At 43.1% G+C, this 26,175-nt stretch overlaps 1 protein-coding gene across 4 annotated transcripts in view; it reads right to left on the bottom strand.

The window, feature by feature from the left end:
* Nucleotides 1-26,175, bottom strand: part of KHDRBS3 (KH RNA binding domain containing, signal transduction associated 3) — a 189,906-nt gene that overhangs the window by 117,340 nt on the left and 46,391 nt on the right. For all 4 annotated transcript variants that reach the window (XR_014136481.1, XM_060611397.3, XM_060611399.3 and 1 more), the window contains exon 2: nucleotides 9,383-9,501. Coding sequence is in view for 3 of the 4 variants with exons in the window: in XM_060611397.3 (XP_060467380.1) it covers nucleotides 9,383-9,501 (119 nt within the window). In the remaining variant the exon portion in view is untranslated. The remainder of the gene's footprint in view (nucleotides 1-9,382; nucleotides 9,502-26,175) is intronic.

Raw genomic sequence — 26,175 nt, 5'->3', positions numbered from 1 at the left:
ATCCCAAACAAAAGGGCACTAATCAAGCCAGTTTTTATCAATTTTCTTTGCTACAGAAATTACTGTGACCTATTAAAGGTAGAGGAAAATATTATTATTTAAGTTTATTAATTTGCCAACCACAAATCAGTAAGTATTACTGGTAGCAGTTGAGATTATTTGGTTTGCCACATTGACTATGATTTTAACATCGTGTTTACTTCCACATGGCAAAGAGCCCAACTAATTTAAACCTCAGCAACTCTAAAAATCAATGAAGTGTACAAGAACTTCTCCAGGAGATGATATAGGCAAAATCCATACGCACAGGCATACACAAATAATGGACAGTGTGAAATAATCTACACACCTCCTACTCTATTGGCTCGGGCTGAATTACAGTCTTTGGGTGAGTAGATGACAAAACAAATACAAGAAGCAAACTATCTGGTATATTAATGAGTTTGAAGTTGTTAGCGAGAAACTCCGAGACCACACCGGTCTGGCTGCCAGGGTGGGGAATGAAACGGAGGGTGTGAACCTGCAGGCAAGAAACCAATCTGGACGAGAACCTGTTACAGAAGACGGGTTAGGGAAGACCGTTAAGGAGTGGTAACGGAATGCAGACATGGAGACGGATGGTAACTAACTGAGGAAGTAGAAATAAGAAATGTGTAAGTCACGGTATCTCACGAATGGAGGGGAAGGAGGTAAATGAAGGAGGAGCCAGTAGACAAAAAGCACACACTCCTTCCAGGAGCGGGCACTTAGGTACACGTTGTCTGTCATTCAGCGAAATAAGGAACACAGGAAAAGGTCTACGTTTGCCGAGAAGGGGAGGAAAGAAGGTCATTTAAGGGCCCACCAAATCTAAGCAGGATGTGGGGTATCCAAGTGGAGGTGTCCAGGAGGTGCCTGGTCTGATGGGCAGCGGGGAAGAGAGGGAGGGAAAGAGAGAGACACAGAGGGGACACATCAGATGTCAGAAAGCTAGTATATGACTGACTATATGGCATAACACAAGAGGGACCGGCTCCTAAGCCCGAGTTCTTACCTCTCCCTAATGGCTTCTCAGTATCAACGTGTCCCTTGTTTCATGTAATTATGTGTCAATTACTTGCCGTGATAAGATAAAATTTCATTGTTTGGTCCGCGGTATGAATTTCTGCCATTTTCCCCCCCTGGGCAGGGAATCCTCGCAGTGAGGGCCTATGCTTGTTCACATTTCCTGTATCCAGTGCCACCACAGTCCAGGCATTTTCAGTCGATCCGACTTGGTGGGGCCAGAGCCAAAAGAGTCAGTACAATACTATTATTTAAGACCTGTAACTCGGTAGTAACACCCTGCCAAGCACTAAAAAGGATTTTACCTTTTGGCTCAGCAACACACAGACCTATCTATGGCTCCTCAGAAAGTAAGTGGTGGCAGGATCCAAGATTCGCACGTAACAATACTGATCACAGACTCTGATTTCTAAACGTGCTGTGTTGCGACCAAAGTACACCCATGGTAGCATTTCCAGTCTTTCGCTGCAATGCAGTTTTGGGGACCTACATATAACCACATTTGAGGATTATTTATTTGGCTCAACAAAACAGTCGTAGTAATAATAATAACCCCCCAAGACAACATAAGTCAATTCTTTCAAGAACCCTTCAGTTTGTGCCTGGCTGTTTCTGGAGTCCACTCAGCAAATCTAAATCTAAGTTCAAGGGCTGCTTTCCAGGTCAATAAACAAGAACTTTAAAGAGAGTAAGGGAAAAGTTACCACATCAGATTTGAAATTCCCTCATAATATGGGTTTCTGAATGCTATCTTATTTGCAACTACCAATTTAACTAATTGTCATGACACCAGCACGTGTCACAAGATCCCCGGGGCCTGGCCGGGACCTCGGGGAAACAAGGAAAGTAGCCTCTCCAGGTGCATCCCTCCCTCTCTACTTACGACCACACAGCCCTCGGCTCCCTGTGAGGTGTGGGCTGTTAAGGTGGCAGGAGAGGTTTGGCGGAGAAGGCAGTGTGCGGTCAAACAATGGCCTGATGGGCCAGTGTGTTCCCTGAGGTTCTGGAGTCCAGAGTCGCCTTCCTACTTTCTCATGGGGTCCCGAAAGTTAACGCCTACCGGGAGGGACAATAACAGCGACTTATCACAAATACGTGTCTTTGAGCAATTTGTTTCAGTATCGGGCTTCCTTCCTGTCAACAAGTTTCAAAATCCCCCACTAGCCAGCCATGTTAATTTTGGCAATGGCGCTCATACAGCAAGAACTAACGTACAAGTACATTTTACCACTTTATTTCTACAGGCAAACTAGCAACTGGACACCAAAAACAGACATTATTTTCACATAAATCCTCTGGAAAAAAATATCATACATGCCTCTGAAAATCAATTAGGAGTCACAGAAAAGGCAAGTTTTAACATACCAATACGACTGTCAAAATATTCACTACTGTGAGAAATTTTTAAACCCATGGAGACTTCTACGGAACAGAAAATTCATGGATTTTTCCTTGTCTGTAACATGCTATGAGGGAAAAATGCAAACCAGTTTCAAACAAAGAGAGTTTCCCTGCGCTTTAATTCAAACTCCAGGAGGGAACATGTTTCTAGAAGTTACATCTCTTTTCTCTCTCTCAAAGATCCATAACCTAAGAGCTTCTGTGAAAGAGCAAATGTATCGAATTTAAAATAGGCACGTAATTAGGAAAACATTCAATGTAACCAACCATGTTGATTAATATGTTGCCTGAAAACAGAACGTATGCATTAGAATGCTTCGGGGTGAAACCACAGCTACCAAATTCAGCAAATTAATAAGCCTGTCTTAAACGTGTAACTGAAACGGACAGAATCGAACTCGGTTCACTAAATCTTAATCATAGGGCAAAGGTATCCTCCAGACTGACAGTCTCAGGACCATTTCTTCCCCCAAACGGAAGTATTTTTTATCCCAATTATAAAAGCTGCACCAAATCGCTGACCATTAAAATACGGAAACACGTAAAGCAGAAAACACACATATCCTAGCCTCTGGAGAACAACTGCTGTTGAGTCAAGTCGTTGTTTTTTTTTTCCAAATAATTGTCCAAACGGGTTACCGTCAGCTTTCTAGGTCGCTCTTTTTTTTTTTTTTTTTTTTTTCACTCAACACGGTCACACACCGCTTGCCACAGCAGGAGGGCGTGTATGCGTGTGTCGTGCCACACGGAGGTGGATTTCATCTCAGCTGGCGGCCCATTCTCCAAGTGGTTCTTCCACCCCAGCACCACTTTGCCCGCACCACGCCCTGGGCTCAAAAGAGCCCACCTCATCCTCGGTCACTTCCTGTTCGAGCTCCGCAGCCCTTACGGGCCCACCCCACCCCACGCTCCACTCCCCTCTCACTTTATCCTAAATCTTCCGGAAGATCCGCACCTCTTCCCGAAAGTAACCTGTTGAGCCAAATAAAGCGGCTTCCGGTTTCGCAACTGCCCTCCGCCCTGTGTTTCCCGGTCACGGCCACCCCTCTACCTCGGCCCGTCTTGCTTCTGATTCTAGCCAGCTAGGCCAGCACCCCAAGAGAGGCCACCTTAGGGAAGGCTTCTCTGAGGGTGTCAACATGACCCTCCCGGGGCACCCCAACACTGAACCTCGCACGCTGCGTTACAAACCTTGAGCTGTGCGACTGCGCTCCCCGCCAAACAGAAGGCCCCGTGACAAAGAAACGTGTCTTAGTCACTTCTGTTTTCCCGGTACAGTAACTGGCTCACAGAAGACCCTCGATAAATATTAGATATGTGAATGGAGGCACGGACCGAACGATGAATGAAACAGAATAACAACAACAACAAAGGAACGTAAATCTAAAACGCAAAGCGTCTGTCGGTTCTTAAAGGCAGGGCACCCTGTTCCGATGGTGATTTGGCACTCACACCGCCTCTGGTCGCTGCTCAGCACCAAGGGTAAGGGTTCATCCACCGGAAGACCCTGGACAACAGTTTCTACAGCTTTAAGTCTTAAAAACAAAACAAAACAAAACATAAAACACCGTTTACTCTGAGTTTCACACTGCACAAGCTCTGCCATACGACGCAAGAGTGAAGGTGCTTCGGCTCTGAGTGCCAAAGACTCGCGTTCAGGGCTGTCCAGTGAAGCAGGAGCAGAAGTGGTTCGTTAAGAGAAAATGTTCGGCTGATGGAAATCCTTGGATTAGATGGAGTTTCACAAGTAGCACTTCCGTCCTACCCGGAGGCTGAAGGTGTACGGTCACCGGGGCCGCGCGTCAAGCTGGGCTGCCCCCAGAAGGCCAGGCGGCCGGCCTCCTCCGGCCCAGTCTACTCGCTGACACCAGCGAGAAAGCCTTTTCTTAGAGCTGGTGCAAGTGCCACACTAGCCTCTACGGAGGCCTGGCTTGAAACTCCTGTGCTCAGCTATGCTAAGCAGCAATCTCCTCCCTCGGCACTCTGAAAGCGGCGGGCTGCTAAGCAGCCAAGTCCGATACCGGAAGTGCTCGAAACAGTCTCTGCTCTGCGTCAGATGCAGAAATCCTCATTTGTCTTCCCCCACTCTCGTCCACGCTGACAGCGAGATCTTATTTCATATACTTTTATTCAACTCGCTCGTGTACAGCAAAGTATTAATTCCAGATTAATCATCTACTGGGCTATGAACTATTTAAAGACAGGGAGAGTCTGCTCATCGTTCTATCTACTGCGTATTGAGCACCTCGGGTATTGAGCACCGTGATCAATTTATAAAGGCTTCCATGAGCCATGTTTTGTTTAGTAATGAGTCTGCCTATGAAATGTCCGCAGCGTAGATTTCTCTTTACCAAAAATGTACATCCTCAGTCCTGCAGGTATGGCTGTGTAGGTTCCTAACAGGCTGACCGTCTATACAGTTACATATGTCATATATACACATAATACATATGATATATATAAATGTATAGTATATATAATATAATATAATATAATATAATATAATATAATATAGTTAACTATAAATTGTTCAACTCTAAACAAAGTACAAAAACCAATTATCTGATGCCTCTGGAGAATGACCAAAACAAGGGGATTCTGAAAGGGAGTCAAAGCTCGGAAGAAGGGAACAGCCTGGGCATATTTACTGATGTTAGAGTTTTTAGCCTGAATGTCAGAGTCTGAGGCAAGCACAGTGAGGAAATGTGAGGGAGGGATATGAGGAAAGACACCCGGAGACGAGGAGCCTCCAAGTTTGTACAAAAATGCACCCAAATCTCTGGTAACCCCAGGACCATGTATGCCAAAAACAAACACAAAAGTCAAACTAAGAAAAGAACAGAACTGAGATCTGTATGCCACCCAACAAGTCTGCGGTCTTGGATCCAAAATTACCAACATTCCTCAAGAAACAGAATAGAATCCAGTGTTTTGACAAGATAACACTCAAAACACCCAGGATACAATCCAAAGTTACTCACATGCAAAAAGTTGTAACAATATGACTCATTATCAAGAGAAAAGCTTATCAATTCAGGTCAAATCCAAGATGACTAAGATTTTAGAACTGGAGACTTTAAAGCACCTATGTTAACTGTGCTCAATAACACAAAATAACGTTAACACCTCTAACGAATAAAAAGCAGAAAATCCCAGCAGAGAAATTTTTTTACACACACATTTATATATGAATCAAATAATAAATTCTGAAACAGATCATTACAATACTTGATAATCCCTGAGTTTAAGATAAGACAGTAGAAATCCAATCTGAAGAGTGGGGGATGGGATGGGGGAAACTATAATAAAAGAGGAAAACGCCACAGGAACCGTTTTGAGAATATCAAAAGGTTGAATACATATGTAACTGCTCTCCAAAGGTGGGGAGAGAAAGGGTCATAAAAAAAGCATTTAAAAAAATTACAGTTAAAATATTATGATGAAATGGACAAATCCCTTTGGGGAGGAAGAGAAAGATCACAAAAGATTAAAAAATTCTCATTAGTGCCATAATTAACTATGAACTGAATTATGGGGTGCCTGGGTGGCTGACTTGAGCTCAGGTCATGATCTAACGGTTTGTGGGTTTGAGCTCCGCATTGGGCTCTGTGCTGACAGCTCAGAGCCTGGAGCCTGCCTCAGATTCTGTGTCTCCCTCTCTCTCTGCCACTCCCCTGCTCACACTGTCTCTCTCTCAAAAATATATAAACATTAAAAAAAAAAAATTTAAAGACCCTGAATTCACCATCAAACTTCAGGCCCATATGGTTTCACTGCTGAATTCTATCAAATACTGAGGACAAAACAGCACCAAACTTATATTCTTTGGGAGTAGGAAGAGGAGAGGAGAGGAGAAGAGAGGAGGGGAGGGGAGGGGAGGGGAGGGGAGGGGAGGGGAGGGGAGGGGAGGGAAGGGAAGGGAAGGGAAGGGAAGGGAAGGGAGAGAAGGGAGAAAAATGAAAAGAAAGGAAAAGAACAAAAAGAAACAGAAAAAGAAAAAGAAAGGAGTACTTCTCACTTTATGAATCTGGCATAACACTAAGATCAAAATCTGACAAAGATGTTATATGTGAAAAAAAAATATATATATAGGCCAGTATTGCTCATGAACACGATGCACTTGAATCCAACAATATATAAAAGGGATAATAATAAGTAGGGTTTAACTCAGAAATGTAAAGGTGGTTTAATTTAGACGATCAATCAATAAGATTCACTACATTAACAGTGTAATGGAATAACATTCTGTGTTCATTTCAATAGACATAGAAAAGGCATTTAACAGAATTCATCACCTACTCAGGATCAAATCTCAGCAAAACTAGCTAGAAGGGGACTCCCTCGACCTAACAAAAGGCATCTACAAAAACCCATGGCTGTTACCACTCTTAATGCTTTCTACTTTGGGAAAAAGGGAAGAAGGTCTAATCACACTACTTGTACTCAAGCATTAGACAGAGATACTAGCCAATACAATAATGCAAGCTAAATAAATACAAGCATAAAAACTGGAAGGAAGGAAGGAAGGAAGGAAGGAAGGAAGGAAGGAAAGAAGTAAACTTCAGGTGATAAGATTACACACACAGCATATCCTAAGGAATCTGTGAAACAACTCACTAAAACAAGTGAATTCAGCAAGGTAGCAGAATACAAGGTCAACTTACAAAGTTTTATACCAGAAGGTTAAAAATTAGAAAACAAAATTTTAAAATATTCATTTGACAATAGTATCAAAAAACATAAAATATTTAAGAATAAATTAAAAAACAAGTAAGACCTTTATCTTGAAAGGTACAAAATGCTGCTGATAGAAATTAAAAATCTACAAATGGAAAGATATACCATCTCAAGGAAGAGAAGATTCAATGTTGCTAACATGTCATATCTCCATAAACTAATCCACAGATACCGTGCAGCTGCAATCATTATCCCAGCAGAGTCTTTTGTGAAAATTAATGAAATAATTCTTAACCTTACGTGGAATTGCAAAGGACCTATATCTGAGCTATCCTGAAAAAAGAAGGACGAAGTTGAACAGGCCACATCACTTAACTTGGCGTCTTATTACAAAAAGCTACAGTGACGGAGACAGTGTGGAAGTGGCGTAAGGATCCATGAACAGATGATCGACGTGAAAAAGACACTGCACACAAAGGACTCTCGCTTACGTAGTCCTGTGATTTTCATCAAAGGTCCCAACACAGTCAGTGGGAGGAAAGCATCTCTCAAACAACGGTACTGGAAAACCAGATACCCGTATGGAGAGAACTTCTGACCTTTTAGTATCACAACATACACATAATTTCCGATGTACCACAGACCTAAAACTAAAAGCTATGATGGTAAAGCTTTTAGAGGAAACACAGGAGACGAGATTTATAGCTTCAAGACAACGCTAACATTCCTTTGAGGTCGCCAATTTGTTAGTTCACAGAAGGTAATAATCATAAAAGAAAAGAAAAAACCTGATATACTAGGCATCATCAAATTAATAACTTCTGCTGCTCACAAGACACTAGGAAGACTGTAACAGGAAAACCACAGACTGAGCCAAATACTCACAAAACATGTCTAACAAAAGGCTTATATCCAGGACATATAAGAAAGCTCCTACAACTCAATGATGAGAACACATGCATCCCATTTACAAACAGACAAAGGACTCAAAAAGACACTTCAAAATAGAAGATGCATGGGGGTGCCAGGGTGGCTCAGTCAATTAAGTGTCCCACTCTTGATCTCAGCTCAGGTCATGATCTTACGGTTCGTGGGATCAGGCCCCACACAGGCTCTGCACTGACAGCGGGGAGGGAGCCTGCTTGGGATTCTCTCTCTCCCTCTCTCTCTCTGCCCCTCCCCTGCTCACATGTCCTCTCTCTCAAAATAAATAAACATGAAGAAAACAAAAAGATACGTGAATGGCCAGCAGGTACGTGAAATGCACACATCATCATTAATCATCAGGGAAATGCATATTAACACCACAAGAAAATACCAATATACAATGAGGACGGTTAAAATTCAACAGATTGAGAACATCAGACACTGATGACGACACAGAGCCACCACACCTGGCTGGCACTGTTCCTGGAAATGTAACAAGGTACAATCACTTTGGGAAAAAGTATGGCAATTTCTTGTAAAATTAAGTGCATAGTAATTTAAATCTTAAGTATTTCCTTGAAATAAAAACATATCGTCACAAAATGTATGAAAACCTGTATGAAAATGTTCACAGCAATTTAATCTATAATTCATTTGCAACGAATAAGTAAATTGTGGCATATTCAAGTAACGGGACTACTATTCGGCAATCAAAAGAAATGAACTACTCATGTATACAAACAGTAGGCATAAATCATGTAGTACATGAACTCTCAAAAGAAAGAAAAACAGGATGAAAAGAGTATCAACGTTATCAAGTCATGCCCAATCGAAAATGATCAAGATTTCAGAATCAAAGAGAGACTTTAAAGCACCTATCATAATCATGCTGAATAATACAACATTTGCAATACACGAAAAATAGAATATTTTTCTACAACAGAGTAGAGTAGATAATATTTTGAACATTTATGTGTTTAAACCCTGTGCTAAGCATTTACTATGGATAATCTTATTTAATTCTTAACAATCCAGCCTCTTACAAATGAAGCAGCTAAAGTCGAAAAATTAGTTCTGTAGGTCATCCAAAGTCACATCACTGGTATGACTCAGAAACACACCTTAGGGCTCCTTAACTCACACTAAAGTCAATCAGAAAAGATAAGATCACTAAATAAGTTTCTCATTAACTTCACAAGTACCTCTGTGCTGGTGTGAGGTGAAGGAGGGCTATGCTAAGGGAAGACACCTCGAGAAAATATCAAACGATACAAATTAAACACCTGCTCCCTTGGGATTAGGCATACCACACCTGCAGACCTCACTGTCTTACCTTAGGGAACTGCTTTACAGGAATTAACACTTTCTGTCCCAGCTTCATGTTCTTATTAATCACCACATCGATGTACTTTTCTTCGTCCTTGCCTTCTCCTTTCTGAAACTTTTCTATTTCTGTGGAGGAAAAAAGATAACCATGAAGTATGTGACTTAAACCCCAGAGGTTGGGAGTTCTCACTAGGTCTACTGTGGCATGAAACCAAAGACAGAAATACGGACCATCAGATCAATAGGAGTTTTTCAAGTGACGACACGTTCCCCATTTTACCAATCGTTCCTCGCCAGTACAGCAGGAAAAAGGCATAAACCATGGCTCTGACAAGTCCAATCTCCACAGCCCATGCTAATGAAGGAAGCAAAACGAACCAGTTATAAAACAGACACAAACAAAACGAAATTTCTTGGGGCCTTGTGGAATCCTAGACAGAGGCTGCTCAAATAGCTAAGAAAAGCCAGAGAGTATTCTCCGTTCAGCGTTACAAGGATATGACTCCCTATTTATCGGCTCCTCCTGGCTCTCCAAGGCTCACACCAGCAGGAACTGATTCTTTCAGATGGCATTAAAAGCCCTAGATGGCTTCTGTCAGTTGACGTCCCCAACCAAATCTACCCTCCTCATAAGCGACACGGATCAACTATACACTCCGGTCTTCCCTCACGTTCCTTTCTCTACCTATAATGTTATTATTTCAATTTCATACATCTCCTTCAAGATTCAGCCACATCAAACACTATTTTTTATGTGTGACTATCCCTCTCACCAATGGGGCAGGAGGGGAAGAACCGGTCACTTCCACCTCGATACTCACAAAACACTCTACGTACAACTCTACCGTAACTCCTAGATGACAAGAAAATGTGGTTCCTCCATACTGTATCTCTGTTACAGAACGACGTTTGTGCCCCCCATTCATATGTTGCAATCCTCACCCCGGATGGGATGGTCTTAGGAGATGGGGCTCTAGGGAAGTGATCAAATCAGGGGGGTGGCGCCCTCATGAAAAGGATTAGTGCCTTGTGAAAAAGAGCCCCCACACCTCTTTCACCCCCACCGCCACATGAGGACACAGCGAGAAAACTGCCATCTATGAATCAGGAAGTGAGCCGTCACATGACACTGAATCTGCAGGCATGTTGATCTTGGACTTCCAGCTTCTAGAACTGTGAGAAAGAAACTTGTGCGGTGTCGACGCTCCCCAGCCTACGGTATTCTGCTATACATCCCAAGTGGACCAAGACATTCTCCCACTGGAACATAAATTTTACATAAAAGTCTGTTTCTTCCTTCAACGAATGTCTACCACAAAGCACACACTCTGCGTACCTTCCAGATCTTGGAAAATATCAGTACGCGGTTTCCCCTCATTGCTGCCTGTAGCGTTTGGCTGCTTAAGAAGAACACCAACAGGTGCTTGAACGAGCGCTGGCTGAGTGTGTACAAGCACTGTTCCCTCCACAGGCCGGGCACAACCTACCCAGCATGGAGAAGGTCCAAAGACGGCGTTGGTTGTACAAAGGGCGCACACCTTCGTTCGTTTTGCTTGCGGGGCTAGGAATACCAGTATTTAAAATAGGCCACAGTCAAGACATAATTCAATCCTCAGGCAAACAGGAAGCTCAGAAAGGTTACTTTGCTAATAATAAATGATAAAGGTAGGATTTCTCTCCAGGTTTGTCTAACTAGAAAGACAGTGTGCCACTGCAGGCTCGCCCACCACGGCTTCTGTCATTTGAGACAGAAAATAAGATTTTCATGGCACCTCAGGAGAAAAGGAGGATCTGCTTACATCTGGAGGCTGCCGTCACCACTGAGGAGCCGGGTGGCGGGGACGCCTCCTCGCGGTAATTGTCCATCCACCTACCCCTTCATTCCGCTCATTAGCACTAACCCCCCAGCTGTCTTACTTGTATTCAGAGCTAGACCTGATCTCTCGCCTCCACAGTGACAGTCTTGACACCTATCACGACAGTTCCGAATAAGGTCCTCCTCACCATTTTAACAAGTGTCAGAATAAATTGTTCCTTAACAATGCACGGTAGAAAGTCAGTGTATATGTGGGACGCGATGAAAAATATATATCTGGCCTTTGTCCCAAGTTCCTGGCACAGACCTCCTAAAACCCTACAAATTTCCTGAGTGATAGGAGTGCATTTTATCATTCCTAACAAGCCCCTTTCAGCCATACCTGCCTTTATGCTAACGAGATGACTCTTGGAGGAAAAGGGGGCCGCTTGCCAGAAAAGCCAACCATGTGGAAAAACAAGCAAGGGCCAAGCTGGCACGTTCAGCACTCCCACCTGTGGGGACAGAAGAGGAGCTAGAAATGGGAGTTCAATCACCAATGACCAATGATTTAATCAACTGTGTCCGCATCACGAAAACTGTAAAACCCCCTCAACAACAGAACCTGGGGAGCTTCCGGGCTGGTGAACACAACCACGTGCTGGGAGGGTGGTGTGCCTACAGAGGGCATGGGAGCTCCAAGCGCTTCCCCCAACACCTTGCCCTGGATCCCCTCCTTCTGTTTGGCTGTTCCCGACTTGTAGCCTTTAGAACAAACCATAACGGTGAGTAAAATGCTTTCTTGAGAATCCTGTGAGTCACTCTAGCGAATTACCCGACCTGAAGACAGGTCATGGAACCCCCAAACTTGCGGCTCGTCAGACGGCAGTGTGGGTGGCCCGGGCACCCCACCTGCAGCTGACCTCTGAAGTGGGGTGGCCTTGTGGGATGCGGGCCTCACTCTGCGGGGTCTGCCCTACCTCCAGGAGTCGGTGTCAGCACTGAATTGGATTGAATTGCTGGGCACGCAGCTGGTGCTGGAGAATTGACTGGTGTCAGGAAACCCCATACGACAGGGATTAATAAGGTGGTGGGAGGAAGATGGGGGCAAGCAGGAAAAGTCCTGAAGACAAAAAGAACGACTGAGAGAAAGGAAAAGACATCAGCTCTGCAGCTTCTGACCAAAGCGTCCAAGAATCAAGATTAATACGAAGCCTCCAAATAAACTAATGGATTATTTTGTCTGCTTTCTTGTGTTATCCTAGGTTTTGATCCTGGAAACTGACTCAAAACAGAATCTGTATGGGAACAATGTGCATGAAAATAGACGGGCGTGAAATGCAAAGACGTACTTAGATAATCCTTGTTAACTGCTGTTGAGAAAACCTTTTAAGAATACTTTTGACTTTCTTCTCTAAAAGTACAATATATACATGGTAAAAATTTAAAACGGTGCAACAGGATATAAACTTAAAAGAAAAGGTTTCTCCTATACCAATACTCCAGAAGTAATGATTATAACAATTTTATATACTCTTCCAGAAGTTTTCCACAAATAAACACATATGCATATGCCCATATGCACACACACGCGCACACATATGCACACACACATGGGGTTTGGAAACTAGAACTACTGGTGGAAATAAGCTAACCTAGTTTTGTTTTCCTCAGTAAAGAACAATAAGTCACACTTTATCTGCTCCATCGAGTATAACAATTCACGACTTCAGCTTTAATTAGAAGAAAATTCATCCTACATTTTTACTTATGCATTTATGGTATAATTGGAAATGCCTTTAGCATAAAAGATTCAACAAAATTAGATATACTGAAACTTTGTAGAAAGAAAACAAAGAACATTTAATGAACATAAATGTTCATTAATATAAGTGTAATTACCTGTTTTTTTAAATATTTATTTTTGAGAGGGAGAGAAAGAGGGAGAGGGAGACAGAGCATGAGTGGGGGAGGGGCAGGGAGAGATGGGGAAACACAGAATCTTAAGCAGACTCCGCACTGTCAGCACAGTGCCGGACACAGGGCTCAAACTCAACGAACCCTAAGATCATGACCTGAGCTGAAATCAGACGTTTAACCGGCTGAGCCACCCAGGTGCCCCGTAATTACCTATTTTCAAATCACACTGTATTTTTATGATTTGTGAAAACTTATAAGCATAATATATAATTCCATAATCAACATTCAAATGTTATTCCTTGCATCAATGATATGAAACAATTTAAGTACCACGTAAAATCATAAAGGTTAAAAAATTAGAAAAAAATTACTTGAGATACACCTATGACTTTGAAAAGGCAAATAAAAATTTAAAAAATACATGCTACGTAATTTCCTTCTCTAGACAGTCAACTCTGAAAATCTTATGTTGCTAAAATATCTTGCTACCTTAAGTAAGCTTTGAATTATGTTAATATATAATATTTCACTGTTTAAGACTTATCTGAAAATTGTTGAAGCCTGATGCCACACCACATGCATGCTGGTCTCCAGGTAGTGGAACTAAAACACCACACAGCAATAGAAGCAGCCAAATCCCGTGCCTGGGGTCAAACACACCTCACTTAAATCATGGCCACTATACTTGTCCAAAGCCCTCCAGCTACCAAATTCAAATTGCACACGCACGCGTTTGTTTGTGTGTGTGTGTGTGTGTGTGTGTGTGTGTGTGTGTGTGTTTTCTAGGCACTATTCATTCAGTCAACAAGTCTCGGTTTTCCAGTTGATTGAGGATTATAATAAGTAGTTTGATGTTTTCATGAAAAATCATGAAATTACATTTAATAAACAATGCAAAAAAAAAAAAAAAAAAGGCAGGGGTATTGTACGTGATCTATGAAATCATGGAACAGCTTTCTGGTATCTATGCCTGTCCCTAACTGGGAGTTTTATTTTCCAAAACCCAAGTGACCACCTCACTGATCTTCTCTAGGGAAGGGAAGAGAACATAGCTGACACCACCAAGGTGGACATAACCTTTTAGTTAATTGTAGCCAGTGAAGACCAACCATAGAGAAAATCTAATCAGGTTTCTGAGGTCGAATGCATGGGGGACTTGACTTTCACTAATCCCCAGATTACATTTGTTACCACACAGTTCGATGTACCAATGCCATCTCCCAGCTCAGAAACAATAAGCAAATGTGTGATTAGGTTTTCGATGATGTCGGGGATTAAAATGTTATCTTTTCAAATGCTTGACATCAAATTTCTGTCAGCCCAGAAATCTAGTGTCAGTTAGAATGTCTTTTTTATTTGTTCATTTCTTTTTTGTGTGTGTTTTTGCCTTGGGCTAATACAGAGCTTCCTAAGCAATGGCCACTTCTTTCTATTTTAACCCACCAAATACAGTAAAATCTACTAATCCTCTAAAAAACAGCCAAATAGTCTTTGGATTTACATAAGTTACATTTTCAATATTTATTTAAAACATTAAAAATGTTGAGCACTGTAAATTTTCATTAAAAAATGCTTAATTCTCTCATAGAATCAAGCACATCTAAATTGATACTTTCCTTCTTCTGAGCAACTCCATTTCTGTGAATTCACCCTACAGATATACTTAGATAAGTGTAAGATGTTATGTGCGAAGCTATCCATTTTGGCATCGTCTCTAACAGCAAAGCACTGATGATCATCTAACTGTGTATCAATGGGAGAAGCCTGGTTTCAGAAGCTAGGATATACCCACAGTCTGAAACAGCGTACAGCTACTTTACAAGAGCAAGAACAGAAACAGATCTCCACCAGATACACTGTTCAGTGTGGTTGCGCACACACGTGTGTGCACTCACACTCACACACACACACACACGGGATCAAACAGTCTAAGAATATATGTTCATATTCACAGAAAATGTCTCCCTACTTATACATAAGAAGCTAGCAACAGTGGTAACCTAGAGGACGTGAGAGAATGCGCTGGACAGTAAATAGGGAACAGGATGCTTTTCACTGTATCTTTTACGTTATTTAAAATTTTTGAAAAATGAATTTTTCACCAATTCAATTTTACAAAGAATTAAATTTTTAAACATTTAAAAAATTTTAAAGACTTTAACAGAATAGAACAAAAATGTACACAGAAATGGCCATGCTTGTATTCTGCATCTTGGCTAGTAATCCAGAGTTTTACTCTCTCTTGACCATTCACTTTAGGTTCTTGATTCAAGAATTATTTTACTGAAACTAATGGGGAATTTACCCGGGCTGCTTATCTCACCTGAAGCAACAGATATATTTCTGAAAATTACATGTAAAACATTTTATTTTGAGAATCTAGTAATATTTTAGAAGCAATGAGGTTCACTTGGGTGGGCAATGAAGACTGGTATCTACCCAAAAACTCCTGACTGAGTTCTGACACACTGAGGAAATTGTAGGAGGTGCTAGGAACAGACTATAGAGAATGTGTGGCACGGGAACGGACAAATTTAATAGCACGTACACAGTGCTGCAGAGAAGGGACTAACAGCTGCGGAATTCGGAAGATCACTCGAAAAGCTAACAAATATGTGCTAAAGGATAAGGGATGGAGTTTGTCAGACAAAGAAATGATGAATTGCTCAGTGAAGGTAAGTAACCCTGTGTAACACCAGTTCACATTCACCCATTCAATTAGTCAGACTGTACAATTGATAGATGGAGTTTACCACGATAGAATAACCTATTTTTCCCCTTTCTCTTCTAACGGTACAAAATGGAAGAGTTCAGGCGAGTAATGATGACAAGATCCTGCAATCACAGAGCCCATTAGGGAACAAGCTTAGGCATGAACTCAATTTCCTGACCCCACGTCCTGGGTTCCTGCAGAAAGACTGAACAGGTGCGGGGTGAGAAAAGGGGTCATTCTCTTGGACCAACACAGAGAAGAAGTGAGGAGAAAAGCATGAAAAGGCAGGCCAGGCTCTTAAGGTCAAAACTGAGATCCTAACAGTTCGGCAACAACAGGCAGCTACTCAAAGTTGTTAGCTGGGGGTGGCGTGAAGGGAGACATCCTTAGGGAAAGGTGATCTGGCAGCTCAGGACCAAATGAAATGGATGTGATACAGGGAGGGAGAGGGAGAGAGGGAGAGGCAGAGAGGGAGAGGGAGACAGGGGGAGGGGGAGGGGGAGGGAGAGGGAGAGGGAGAGTGGGGGAGAGGGAGAGGGAGAGTGGGGGAGAGGGAAAGAGGGAGAGAGAGAGAGAGAGAGAGAGAGAAAGTCTAAAACATAGCTAGATAATAAAACAGTCTGTCGGGACGAACAAATGTGGGACTGCACCAGACAGTTTATTTTTAGTTGATGTGGACCTAAGAGGGCTGAGAAAGCCATCAGAGGCAAGGCGAAGCCTTCCTATTTAGAGAAAGCGTCAAGCCTACTGAATACCCAATCAGAGAAAACACACAGGGACATACCCATTCTCCTGTCCCCTTCTGTATTCTTCATCCCGTGACACCCGCCTCTGGCCACAGATCCTAAAGCACCATGCCCACCCTGCCATATGGAGGCTTCTGAACTTGCTCTCCCAAGACTGGAACACGCTGCAAACATGCTGTTTGCCCTGCAGTGTCTTCTCTCCGGTGTCTGTACTTGGACTCTACTTCCTAGAAAGGCTGTCCTTGAACGCCGACTCTAGTTCACCAAGAAAACACGGCGCTCCGGCATGATGTTCACCATGGCTCTAACCTCCGCTCAACGTCTGTCTTCTCCAGTAGACTGTCAGTCCCCCCCTTTTGGTCCCTTTCATAGTGCCGGCCATGTGGCGAGGCCCCCAGGTACACGCTGTAAGAACAGACGCTGAAAAGGACGCATCATTACAAACATACATGCTTACAGCCTGACTTTCACTTAGTCTTTTCACTGCTTTATCTCACGTGATCCTGACACTAGTCCAGAATTGTTGGGCGTTATTCACATTTCACATGAGACAACTTTGAAAATATGTTTCTGAAAGTCACCGAGTTTGCAAGCAACATTACTGAGACTCAAACCCAGGATTCTGAATGTGGGACCCTTTCTCAATATATTCCACCAACAGGTCATTAAAACGTTTTGTCTAGCTAACAACCCGATCAAGCCTGTAGTACTCTGTGCTTCTACCAAGGAAAAAATGCATTCTCTACAAAACAGGTCAATGAAAGACTGTGTTAATGAGTCCATCCGTCCCTATGCTGAGCCAGTGCAGAATTTCTTCTAGTGTCAGAAACTGTCAGCTAGAAACCCTGAGACTCTGCAACTGTGCCTACTCCTAGAGCCTCTGTTCTTTTCCTGGGTGAATGATCCAAGAAACAGGATTGCAAAGGGAAACATCCGGCATTCAAACTAAGTAATCTGAAGAGGGTTTAACTAAAGGCCTATACATACAGGTGCAGAGAACCTAAAATAATAGCAACAAAGAATGGCATAGTATTCTGGGGTTAGTTAGGAAGGGAGCTGTTATTGCCCTAAGACATGAAGCACGAAGGGGCAAAGAGAGGCAGAGAGAGAGAGACTAGAGGGTGAGGACAGCCTGATGGGTCACAGAGGGAAGCAGGTGGTAACCTAACAGGGAGGAAGCCAAAGGCAACAAGCACTCTGACCTCACTTCTCCCTCCTGACAATCTGCTGCTGGAAACCTTCTGGGCAGGCACTGACCTGGGGGTGGGTGTGGCTGCTCAGACAACCCTCCCATCATCCGTCCGTCATATCAGCCTCCTGGGCACAGGGCAGGGCGGGGAGGGTGGAAAGAGACCTAGTAAGGTGAAAGGCAGTGCTCCAGCTCTAGATCTTTGGTAAACCAAAGGAGTCTTTAAAGAGTTTCTGGCACCTCCTCTACATGCAATGCTTTCCACGTGAGCTCACCACACGTGACACTATGCAAGAAAATACTGGAAAAGTAATGAAAGCTGTTTTAGAGGTCACTTATACCAGTACTAATTAATTATTACTTTGGTGACAACGATTCAGCAAGTACAGGGCACTGTGTGTGACTTACAGTCTCTCTCTAGTCTGCCATATCTATGGTCTATCACGTCTGTTTTACAGAAGAAGACCCTGAATATTCAAATGCTTAACAAGCTTGGGGCGCCTGGGTGGCTCAGTCGGTTGAGCATCCGGCTTCGGCTTGGGTCATGATCTCACAGCTCGTGAGTTCAAGCTCCGCGTCAGGCTCTGTGCTGACAGCTCAGAGCCCGGAGCCTGCTTCGGATTCTGTGTCTCCCTCTCTCTCTGCCCCAACCCACTCTCATTCTGTCTCTGTCTCTCTCAAAAATAAGTAAACATTAAAACAAATAAATAAATAAATAAACAAATGCTTAACAAGCTTGACAAAAGTTAGTTAATAAGTAGTTAAGGATCAACATCAAAGTCTCTCTAATGTCAAACCCCATCTTACTAGTTGTTTAAAAGCTACTTAGTAAAAACTCATTTCAAAGGTTCATAAAAGTCATAGGTCAATAGAACCAGTCAGCCTGCACAATAAAGTACTAGTGGGGACAGAAGTTCAGTCAGTAGATGCCCCCTTCCAAGCACCTTGACCCTGAATGAAATGATCAGAGGACAGGGCTCTGCCTGGATCTGTAGTAATGAGAAGCCCCCACATGGAAGAGTAACTACATGCTCAACATTCAGAAATCTATTTCGAAATAATACAACCTCCCAGCTGGAGGATTTAAATTGATCTTAAAAGATATATAAATGGTGTTCAAAGCCACTGTAAATTCTATCTGACAGATTACTAAAACGTTAACCGTGGCTGCTGGTCTGAAAAGAAATTTTTTAACCTCCACCGTGACAAATGTTTTCACTAAGGAATTATTTTATTTAAGCAATCCAAACCTAACTGAATACCTATTAGATTCAAACAAGAGTTGAATACACTAAAACCTGCCCAGGCTAGACTGATTCACACAGCTCGCGATCTTGCAAACAATCTTCCATAAACAGAAATAAATGGCGTAACAGGGCAGAGATGCATATCACTACCTAATAAGGATGAATAGACCCATCAGAAATACACATACATATACCATCCAGGAGGTGGGACACAGTTGATACTCTACATACTAAGAAAGCGTGGACATACGTAAACTTTTATAAAGACGGAGCAAATACTTACGCACAACACTCCTTAAATATACGCACAACACATAGGATTAAAACACACACACAAAGAAAGGAAAGTCAAATTCCTCCAGGAAGGAGGAAAGGTTGATAAAGAGGGAGGAGGGAAGGCATTAATTCCACCCATCATGGATAATTTAACAAAAATGTAACGATAATATCGGCAGCGGGGATGTACTTACTGTCCTCCAGATATTTAATTAATCCTTGTAACACTGCAGCAAAGTAGCTCTCCTCTTCACTGTACAGAAAGGGAGCTGCTTGGAGACATCCAGGGACTCAACTGAGGCCCCACAGTCAGCCCAGATCCAGGACCCCAACAGTGGTTCTCTATTCCTAAAGCTATGCTCCCTCCAGCTTCTTGGTACTACTGTAACACGGGGATCTTGATTTGGAGTGACAAAAAAAATGTTTTGGATTATTTCATTTTTGCAGAAACTCACCAAGCTACTGAAGTATCAAAAGAAATAGTGTTTATCACGCTGCTTTAAAAACTGTAACACACAGAACAGAGGCCAGTCCCACTCACTTCATAACGGTGTTTAATTTGTGATGATTTATTAACACGTATCTCATTACAGAGGGATTTCGAAAAGAATTTATGAAGGCTATAGGGTTCTAAAGAATCAAACCCACATAACTAAAAAATTCTGAGCACTACTCAGAATTATTACAAAAATTTTGTCAATTTTTTTTTTTTTTTTTTTTTTAAGGAAAAGAAATGATCATTCAATGCCTCGAGGGGAAAGGCTCAAAGCCCTCCAGAAGTAAGTAGGTTAACCGGATTCTGGTACTAAATTCTAACAACTTTCAAAATAAACTTCTAACTGCCAAAGGTTTTTTTGCCCCACAATTTTAAAACAATAAAGACCACAGAATGAGAACTGGAGACGAGACGTTCCCTAAAACGGGTAGGAGGTGTCTACTAAGTTGGAGCGCTACTTCTCTTAGACGCTACGCTGGAGGCTTTACACGTCTTGTCCTCATGACTCCTCAGAGTGATGCGGCAGAGATCAGTATCCCCTTTTCTCTTGTACCTAGTGAGTGGCAGAGCCGACACCAGACTTCAGGATTACGGGCTCTCGAAGGTTTTGTTTCTTCTCAAGTCACCGCACAACTTTGGCTTCCAAACCGAACAGAATCTCCCAAGCCCACAGGTGAGCACATAACTTCCACCTCCACCTCCACCAACTCAACAGAATTCTACAGGAAGAGTCGGTCGACTGCATTTATTGAATATCCACTATTCATTAAGAAATGTAACGGAAGCGACAGAGGAAGTTAAAGAGGTAACAAACGTACAACAGTGCAAACTAATTCCCAGGGGGCTGTCATGCGGAGGAGTGGGGACCACGAAGGCCGGAGCTCAGCTTCGCCCAGGGTCTCGCCGGTTCTGATGGTGATATTGGCAAAGGTCTCTTCTACTGGCCCGTTTTCGTATCTGGTAGTAAGGAGAGTTCAGAAGTAAGTATTTATTGGCTCTGGCTGCAAGGAATGGTTCAGCTTCCACTTAAATCATCCAAATAAGGCAGGCGGGTAGATGGGCCCGGAAGGTGCCGAGAGAAAGCGGCGAGGAGCTCCCACCTTCCCAGACACACCGACCCCGTGGCCATTCCAAATGCTTCAGTGCCACCCTCCGTACCACCCAACGCGCTCGTCAAATCAAGATCCGATAAACCCACAGACTAAAGGAAGAAAACACTGCGTGAAGTTAATGCACGGTTTAAGTTGGTAACTACTGAAAGGAGGGATGGGAATAACTACCAAAGGTTGAAAAAAGGAATATCTACTTTTTAGTTATACCTGCCTGAGGGTTACACCACATTTCTCACTTTTAATTGCAAACATCATTAAGTATACTGCAAAAGACCAGCCATCTTAAACAATTATCAGGCTCCAGAGGTCACCAATTAGAACCCTGCAAGGATTTGAATTAAAAAAGGTTTTATGATTAGGTGAAGTAATGATCCAAGAAAGAGATTAGTTCTGTTCCGACTGTACTCATTATAAAACCCATTTCCTTTGTGTGAAGATTCAGTGTCTTTCTCATTTATCCTGCTGGCATTACCACACTTGGAGATAGAAATATGACTGTACTAATGATATCCTATAACAACCATATAACGCAAGCATTTTGCTCTCTATTACCTTCATATCTAATAAGATTACCAATGAATATCTTCTATTGGTTAGATACACAGAATACAGATGCTAGGGCTATGACAGACTACATGAAATAAATTCAAAGTAGGATATAATCATGCAATGGCTGTAGATAACATTTTTAGGTCAGTCTCATAATCATTCTCAGTCCCTATTGGTGCAGCAAAAAGATCAGAGTAGTGGGGGAAAATAATCCTTAAGGCTTTAAATCATATTTTTCATACGCTGATACAGGGTCACTTTTATAAAAAGAACACTAAAAATAAACAGCACGATCAAGGGTGGCAACTAGATCCCAAAGAACACATCTGCTCTGATGTAAAAGGCATTTCAACAAAACTACAAGGGATCTGCTACAATAATGAGCGTGGCTACAATAAACAAACACAAAACCAAAACAAAACCCCACAGCTTAATATAATACAAAACATACAAGATGCCTAAAAATACCATACTTCCCTCATAACTCAATGTTCTTCTAAGCTACCCGAAAAGTGCCAAACAGGCATAAAACGCTTTTTGAAGAGTGCAATTTTTTTAAACAAAATACAATTATAACAGAGATAAAAATGTTGTCACTCAGATTTAATCATCCCAGGAAGGAGGGACATTGATAAAAAATCAATCTGTAAACACTTTAACAGCCACAGCTTCTGAGGACAGGAAAAGCCAACACAGATACACACAGTGACTGAAAACGAGGACAACGTTCCCACGCCAACTTAAAGCTGGGAGAGCGACCCTCTTACACTGTGTACGTGGCTTCTCCTTATGAGTCAGAGGCCATCTCTTCCCAGTGGACATTCTCACTAGGAGTTTTCTTACAAGTATTTGTCAAGCTGGGAACAGACCCTCACATTCTAAACCAAAATGTGCATTAAAATCATCTAGGGACCTTACAAAAACCAACTACACTACGGCCAGTCAATAGTATTTGTCTGTTTTCACTCTGACCTTCAACCATAAAGAATATAGTTAAGCAATTATGCAGGCTAGTGGGTTCTACCTGTCAAATCTCCTGACAACTGGCTGATTTACTTTAAGGCTGAGTATACAGATTACTTGTTACTTGACAGAACCGCCCCACGTGGCCCGTCTGGGCAAATGAGGCAGAACCCCAGGATACGGACAGGGCTTTACTTGGATGAAAAGTCCGGCAATAAGTATCTTAGGTTGACGTCTGACTGTCTTCTTTCCTCTTTTCCTCAACACAGGAGGCGGGATAATTGGTTGCTCTATTCGACGAACGAGCAACAAACCAAGATGAGAACACAAAGGCCAACAGCATAGCTACGAGTCCAGAGAAGTGTTCTCTTCGACCAGTTTCGAGAATCCACCAGTCTATATGGCAACTATGGGCCACAATACATAAACAGATAATGCAGTGTGACTGACGTACCACTATTTCCTAGGATAGGGAGGAGGAACCATTAGGGAAAAAGTCTAAGAAGACTCTGTACGGGAGGAAATCATGGGAAAAAGTTGAAAAGCACTGTCTAGGAAAACCAGCTGAAGTAACTGAAAACACTTATCCCAAAGGAGAAACGATTCCGGAGAGAATAATAATACATATACAAATATTTCTCTATGTCATTCATAAGAGGGATTAGATTTGGTCAGTAAAAAGGCCAGCAGCACCATTATGACTAAAAGGTAGAAATTAGAGAGAAAGGAGCTACCAGTCCGATTCTAGAGATGAAGATTCTTGTAACAGCATGCTTCCAAGATGGAACTTAGCGATCTTAAGGAGATTTTGAGTTCCCTCACAGAGCCCTGTCCGGCACACGCTGGGCCCACGTGACCGGAATGTTCACAGACAAGAGTCAACCATCCGATGGCAAGATGAACTCAGACGTTCTTTCCAACCCTGGGATTTACACACGTCCTTATCATCTGTCTCCCTGACTAGCTTCCGCACACACGAAACTCTATTATTCATCATCATACTCCTGGTACCTGGTTATGCACCATAAATATACCATTCATCCAAAATATATTTATTGAGCGAATGACAGAGAATGACGGTGTTCTCCATGGACAGCATAGTTAGACTTGATGAACTTCTAAGAATCCCCAAGGTGTGAATTAACCAAAACGAACAGGACCCATCTCTCTCTCACTTCTATAAACAAACCATCTATGCCACTTCCTAAGCTACGGTCTCTCCGTGGGCACTGGGGGCCGCCAGAGGAGGGAGACTGATGGGGCCTGACTCTTCCCATTCTGCTTCCAGTTCCTGGCAGCATGCCGCACGCGGTTTCCAGATTCCACCAGTGACAGTGACCCCACCCCCCCACCTTCCCAGAACCGCCCTCACCGCACCTCCTCAGCAGGCCAGGGCCCTCTGCTGAGAGCCCCGGCCCTGGAGCTCCCTCCTCAAGCTTCATGAGCAACCACACTGACTGGGCCTTGGAGCTTCCCCCAAGTTTTGTCCTTTGCTTCCCGGGCGCTGAGGGGGAAGGCCTGTGGCAGTGCTTGTGTGACCCCATCTGTGTCCTGCCTGTATCTACACTTGCTTTTCCAGCCACCCGGCACCTGCCCAACTAATTCTTTATGGTAAATCCTCTCTATGAAAATACCTGGTGTGATCTCTGTCTCCCTGACTGGTTCACCATCCTGGTAAATTCCTGGAAGTACAGTGGAAAGCACCTGGGAATCAACAGGCTGGGAGTGTAAGTACCAAGTGCCAGATCCCAAGCTGGGCCTGCAGGCGGGCCCTTAAGGGTCCCGATCGAGCCCGAGCAGGGCAGAGAAGTGGCAGAGGAAAGGAGTCAGAGGGGTGGCCTGAGCCTGAGGCCTACCAAGGATCTCTAGCAAGGATCCTAGAGGATCTCTAGCAAGTCAAGTCCCTTAGCATCAATAAGCCCTTCTTCATGTATAAAAATGGGGAGAACCCAGGTCTGTGTGAGCTGTCCCCAACACCTGGGGTTAGGGGTCACTAATCTAATGGCACTGAGCCTCTTCTGATTGGATTCTTCTAGTTCCATGTTGCTCGGAAACTCAGATAATTAAATGTTAGACCAGTGATTTATTAATGGTAGGTAATAAGGCCCTGAAAAAAAGGCCGCACAGCCTTCCTGGGCAGACAGCACACTTGAACAGCATCTCCTTTACCCACTGAGAGCACAGTCTGGCTTACTGCCTTGGCCCCTAAGAGGTCCTGGCCAGCGGAGAGCAGAGGTGCTGAGCCCGGCTGTGGTGTGCCTGTCCGCTCCCCCCTGCACCCCCAGTCCTCACGACAATGATCACCTCTGTTTGGAGAAACAGCATGTACGTAGCGGCATTCGCGGAGATGTTCTCTATACAGTGGAACCATAATGAATATCCTGGAGGCTGAATTATCTGAGCTAAATGTCTGATTTCCCCTGTGCAAAGCAGAGGAGCACAATATAATCTGGGAATATGCAACCGCAGGTGATGTTTACCTTGAGAAACATACCTATCAGCATTCTGATTCGCGTTAACACCGAGTAAATTTCTATGAATATATAACCATTCAACACATTATTCAGAGGGAAAGTGTTTATCATCTTCAAAACATTTGCTATTCCAAGAACTAATTAAGTTTACGAACTGTGTTGTGAATACCAGAAGGCAGTAGATGTACAAATCATACTGTTAATTATGCCTCCGACAAAGAAAACGTATCACAGGTATTACATACAAATGCTACAACCAGCCAAGCCCCTGGAATTCCATGATCTCAAGTTTGGGAACAAATGAAGCCAAAACATAGCATAAAATGAATATAAAATTAAGTTGCTTAGAGGAAAATTCAAAAATAGCCCTAAGTGAACGCTTAATCGAGTTATGTGTCACCTGCTTCTGCTTATGGCACTCCCAGAGCAGCATATTAACCTACAGCCTCCAGACAACCGCCATGTCTAGCTTCTTGACACGTGCAATAAGAGATTATAAATTAATGATGATATGGAAAGTAGAGCTTAATTTAGTGAGATCTGAAGTGATAGGAAACTAGTAAAAACACAGGTTCAAATCACAGACCAGCACTTGCATACAGTATGACCCTGGGAAAAAGAAAGGGGGGAAAAAAAGCTAGTCAGGGGGCTCTCGGGCCCCTCGACTACCAATTAGGGATAGTGGAGCTGTGAGGACTGATGATGGACATCAAGAGTCACGCCTCAACACCACGCACAGCAGATTCTAACCTCCTGCACATTCCGTATTTCTGCATGGTAATATGGGCAGAGGTATGTAAGACAAGGCTAATAGAACTTCAATGAGAAGTTTAAGTATTAATATAATCAGAATTCGAGATAAAGATTTCCAAGAGAGACCAGAGTTCTAGCAACTCCTGATCTCTTGCAGTCAGCAAACCAAGCACCGGGGAGGACACGGGCGTGGTAAAGCCAGGACAGCTTGATCATGAAGCTGGAGAAGCTTGAACACTTCATAACGCACCTCATAACGCACCTGCCGCTAAAGGTCTAGTTGGGTGAGTCACTTCTCCCCCTTGAGACTCTGTCTCCTTACCTTAAAATGGGGATCACCTATCCTCTCACTAGGTTAAGGTGGTAATGAAAGGAGACCGTGCAGAAGACGACGATGTACAACCTGCAAGAGCTATGCAAGCATCACCGGGAGGGCAGCAAGGTCAAGGCGATTCCCGTCCAGGAGGCTACCTCGAAGCTGCGAGAGTAAGCCGCAGACCACACGTCGTAACGGGGAACCTTTCCAGCTGCAGTTAAACGAGGGCAACCAGGTTAGGCTTTACATTT

This window comes from Panthera onca, chromosome F2 (genome assembly GCF_046562875.1).
Source record: "Panthera onca isolate mPanOnc1 chromosome F2, mPanOnc1 haplotype 2, whole genome shotgun sequence".
In the NCBI taxonomy this organism is placed as follows: Eukaryota; Metazoa; Chordata; class Mammalia; order Carnivora; family Felidae; genus Panthera; species Panthera onca.
Note: the sequence above shows the minus strand (reverse complement) of the source record. Positions and strands in the feature narration are given on the sequence as shown.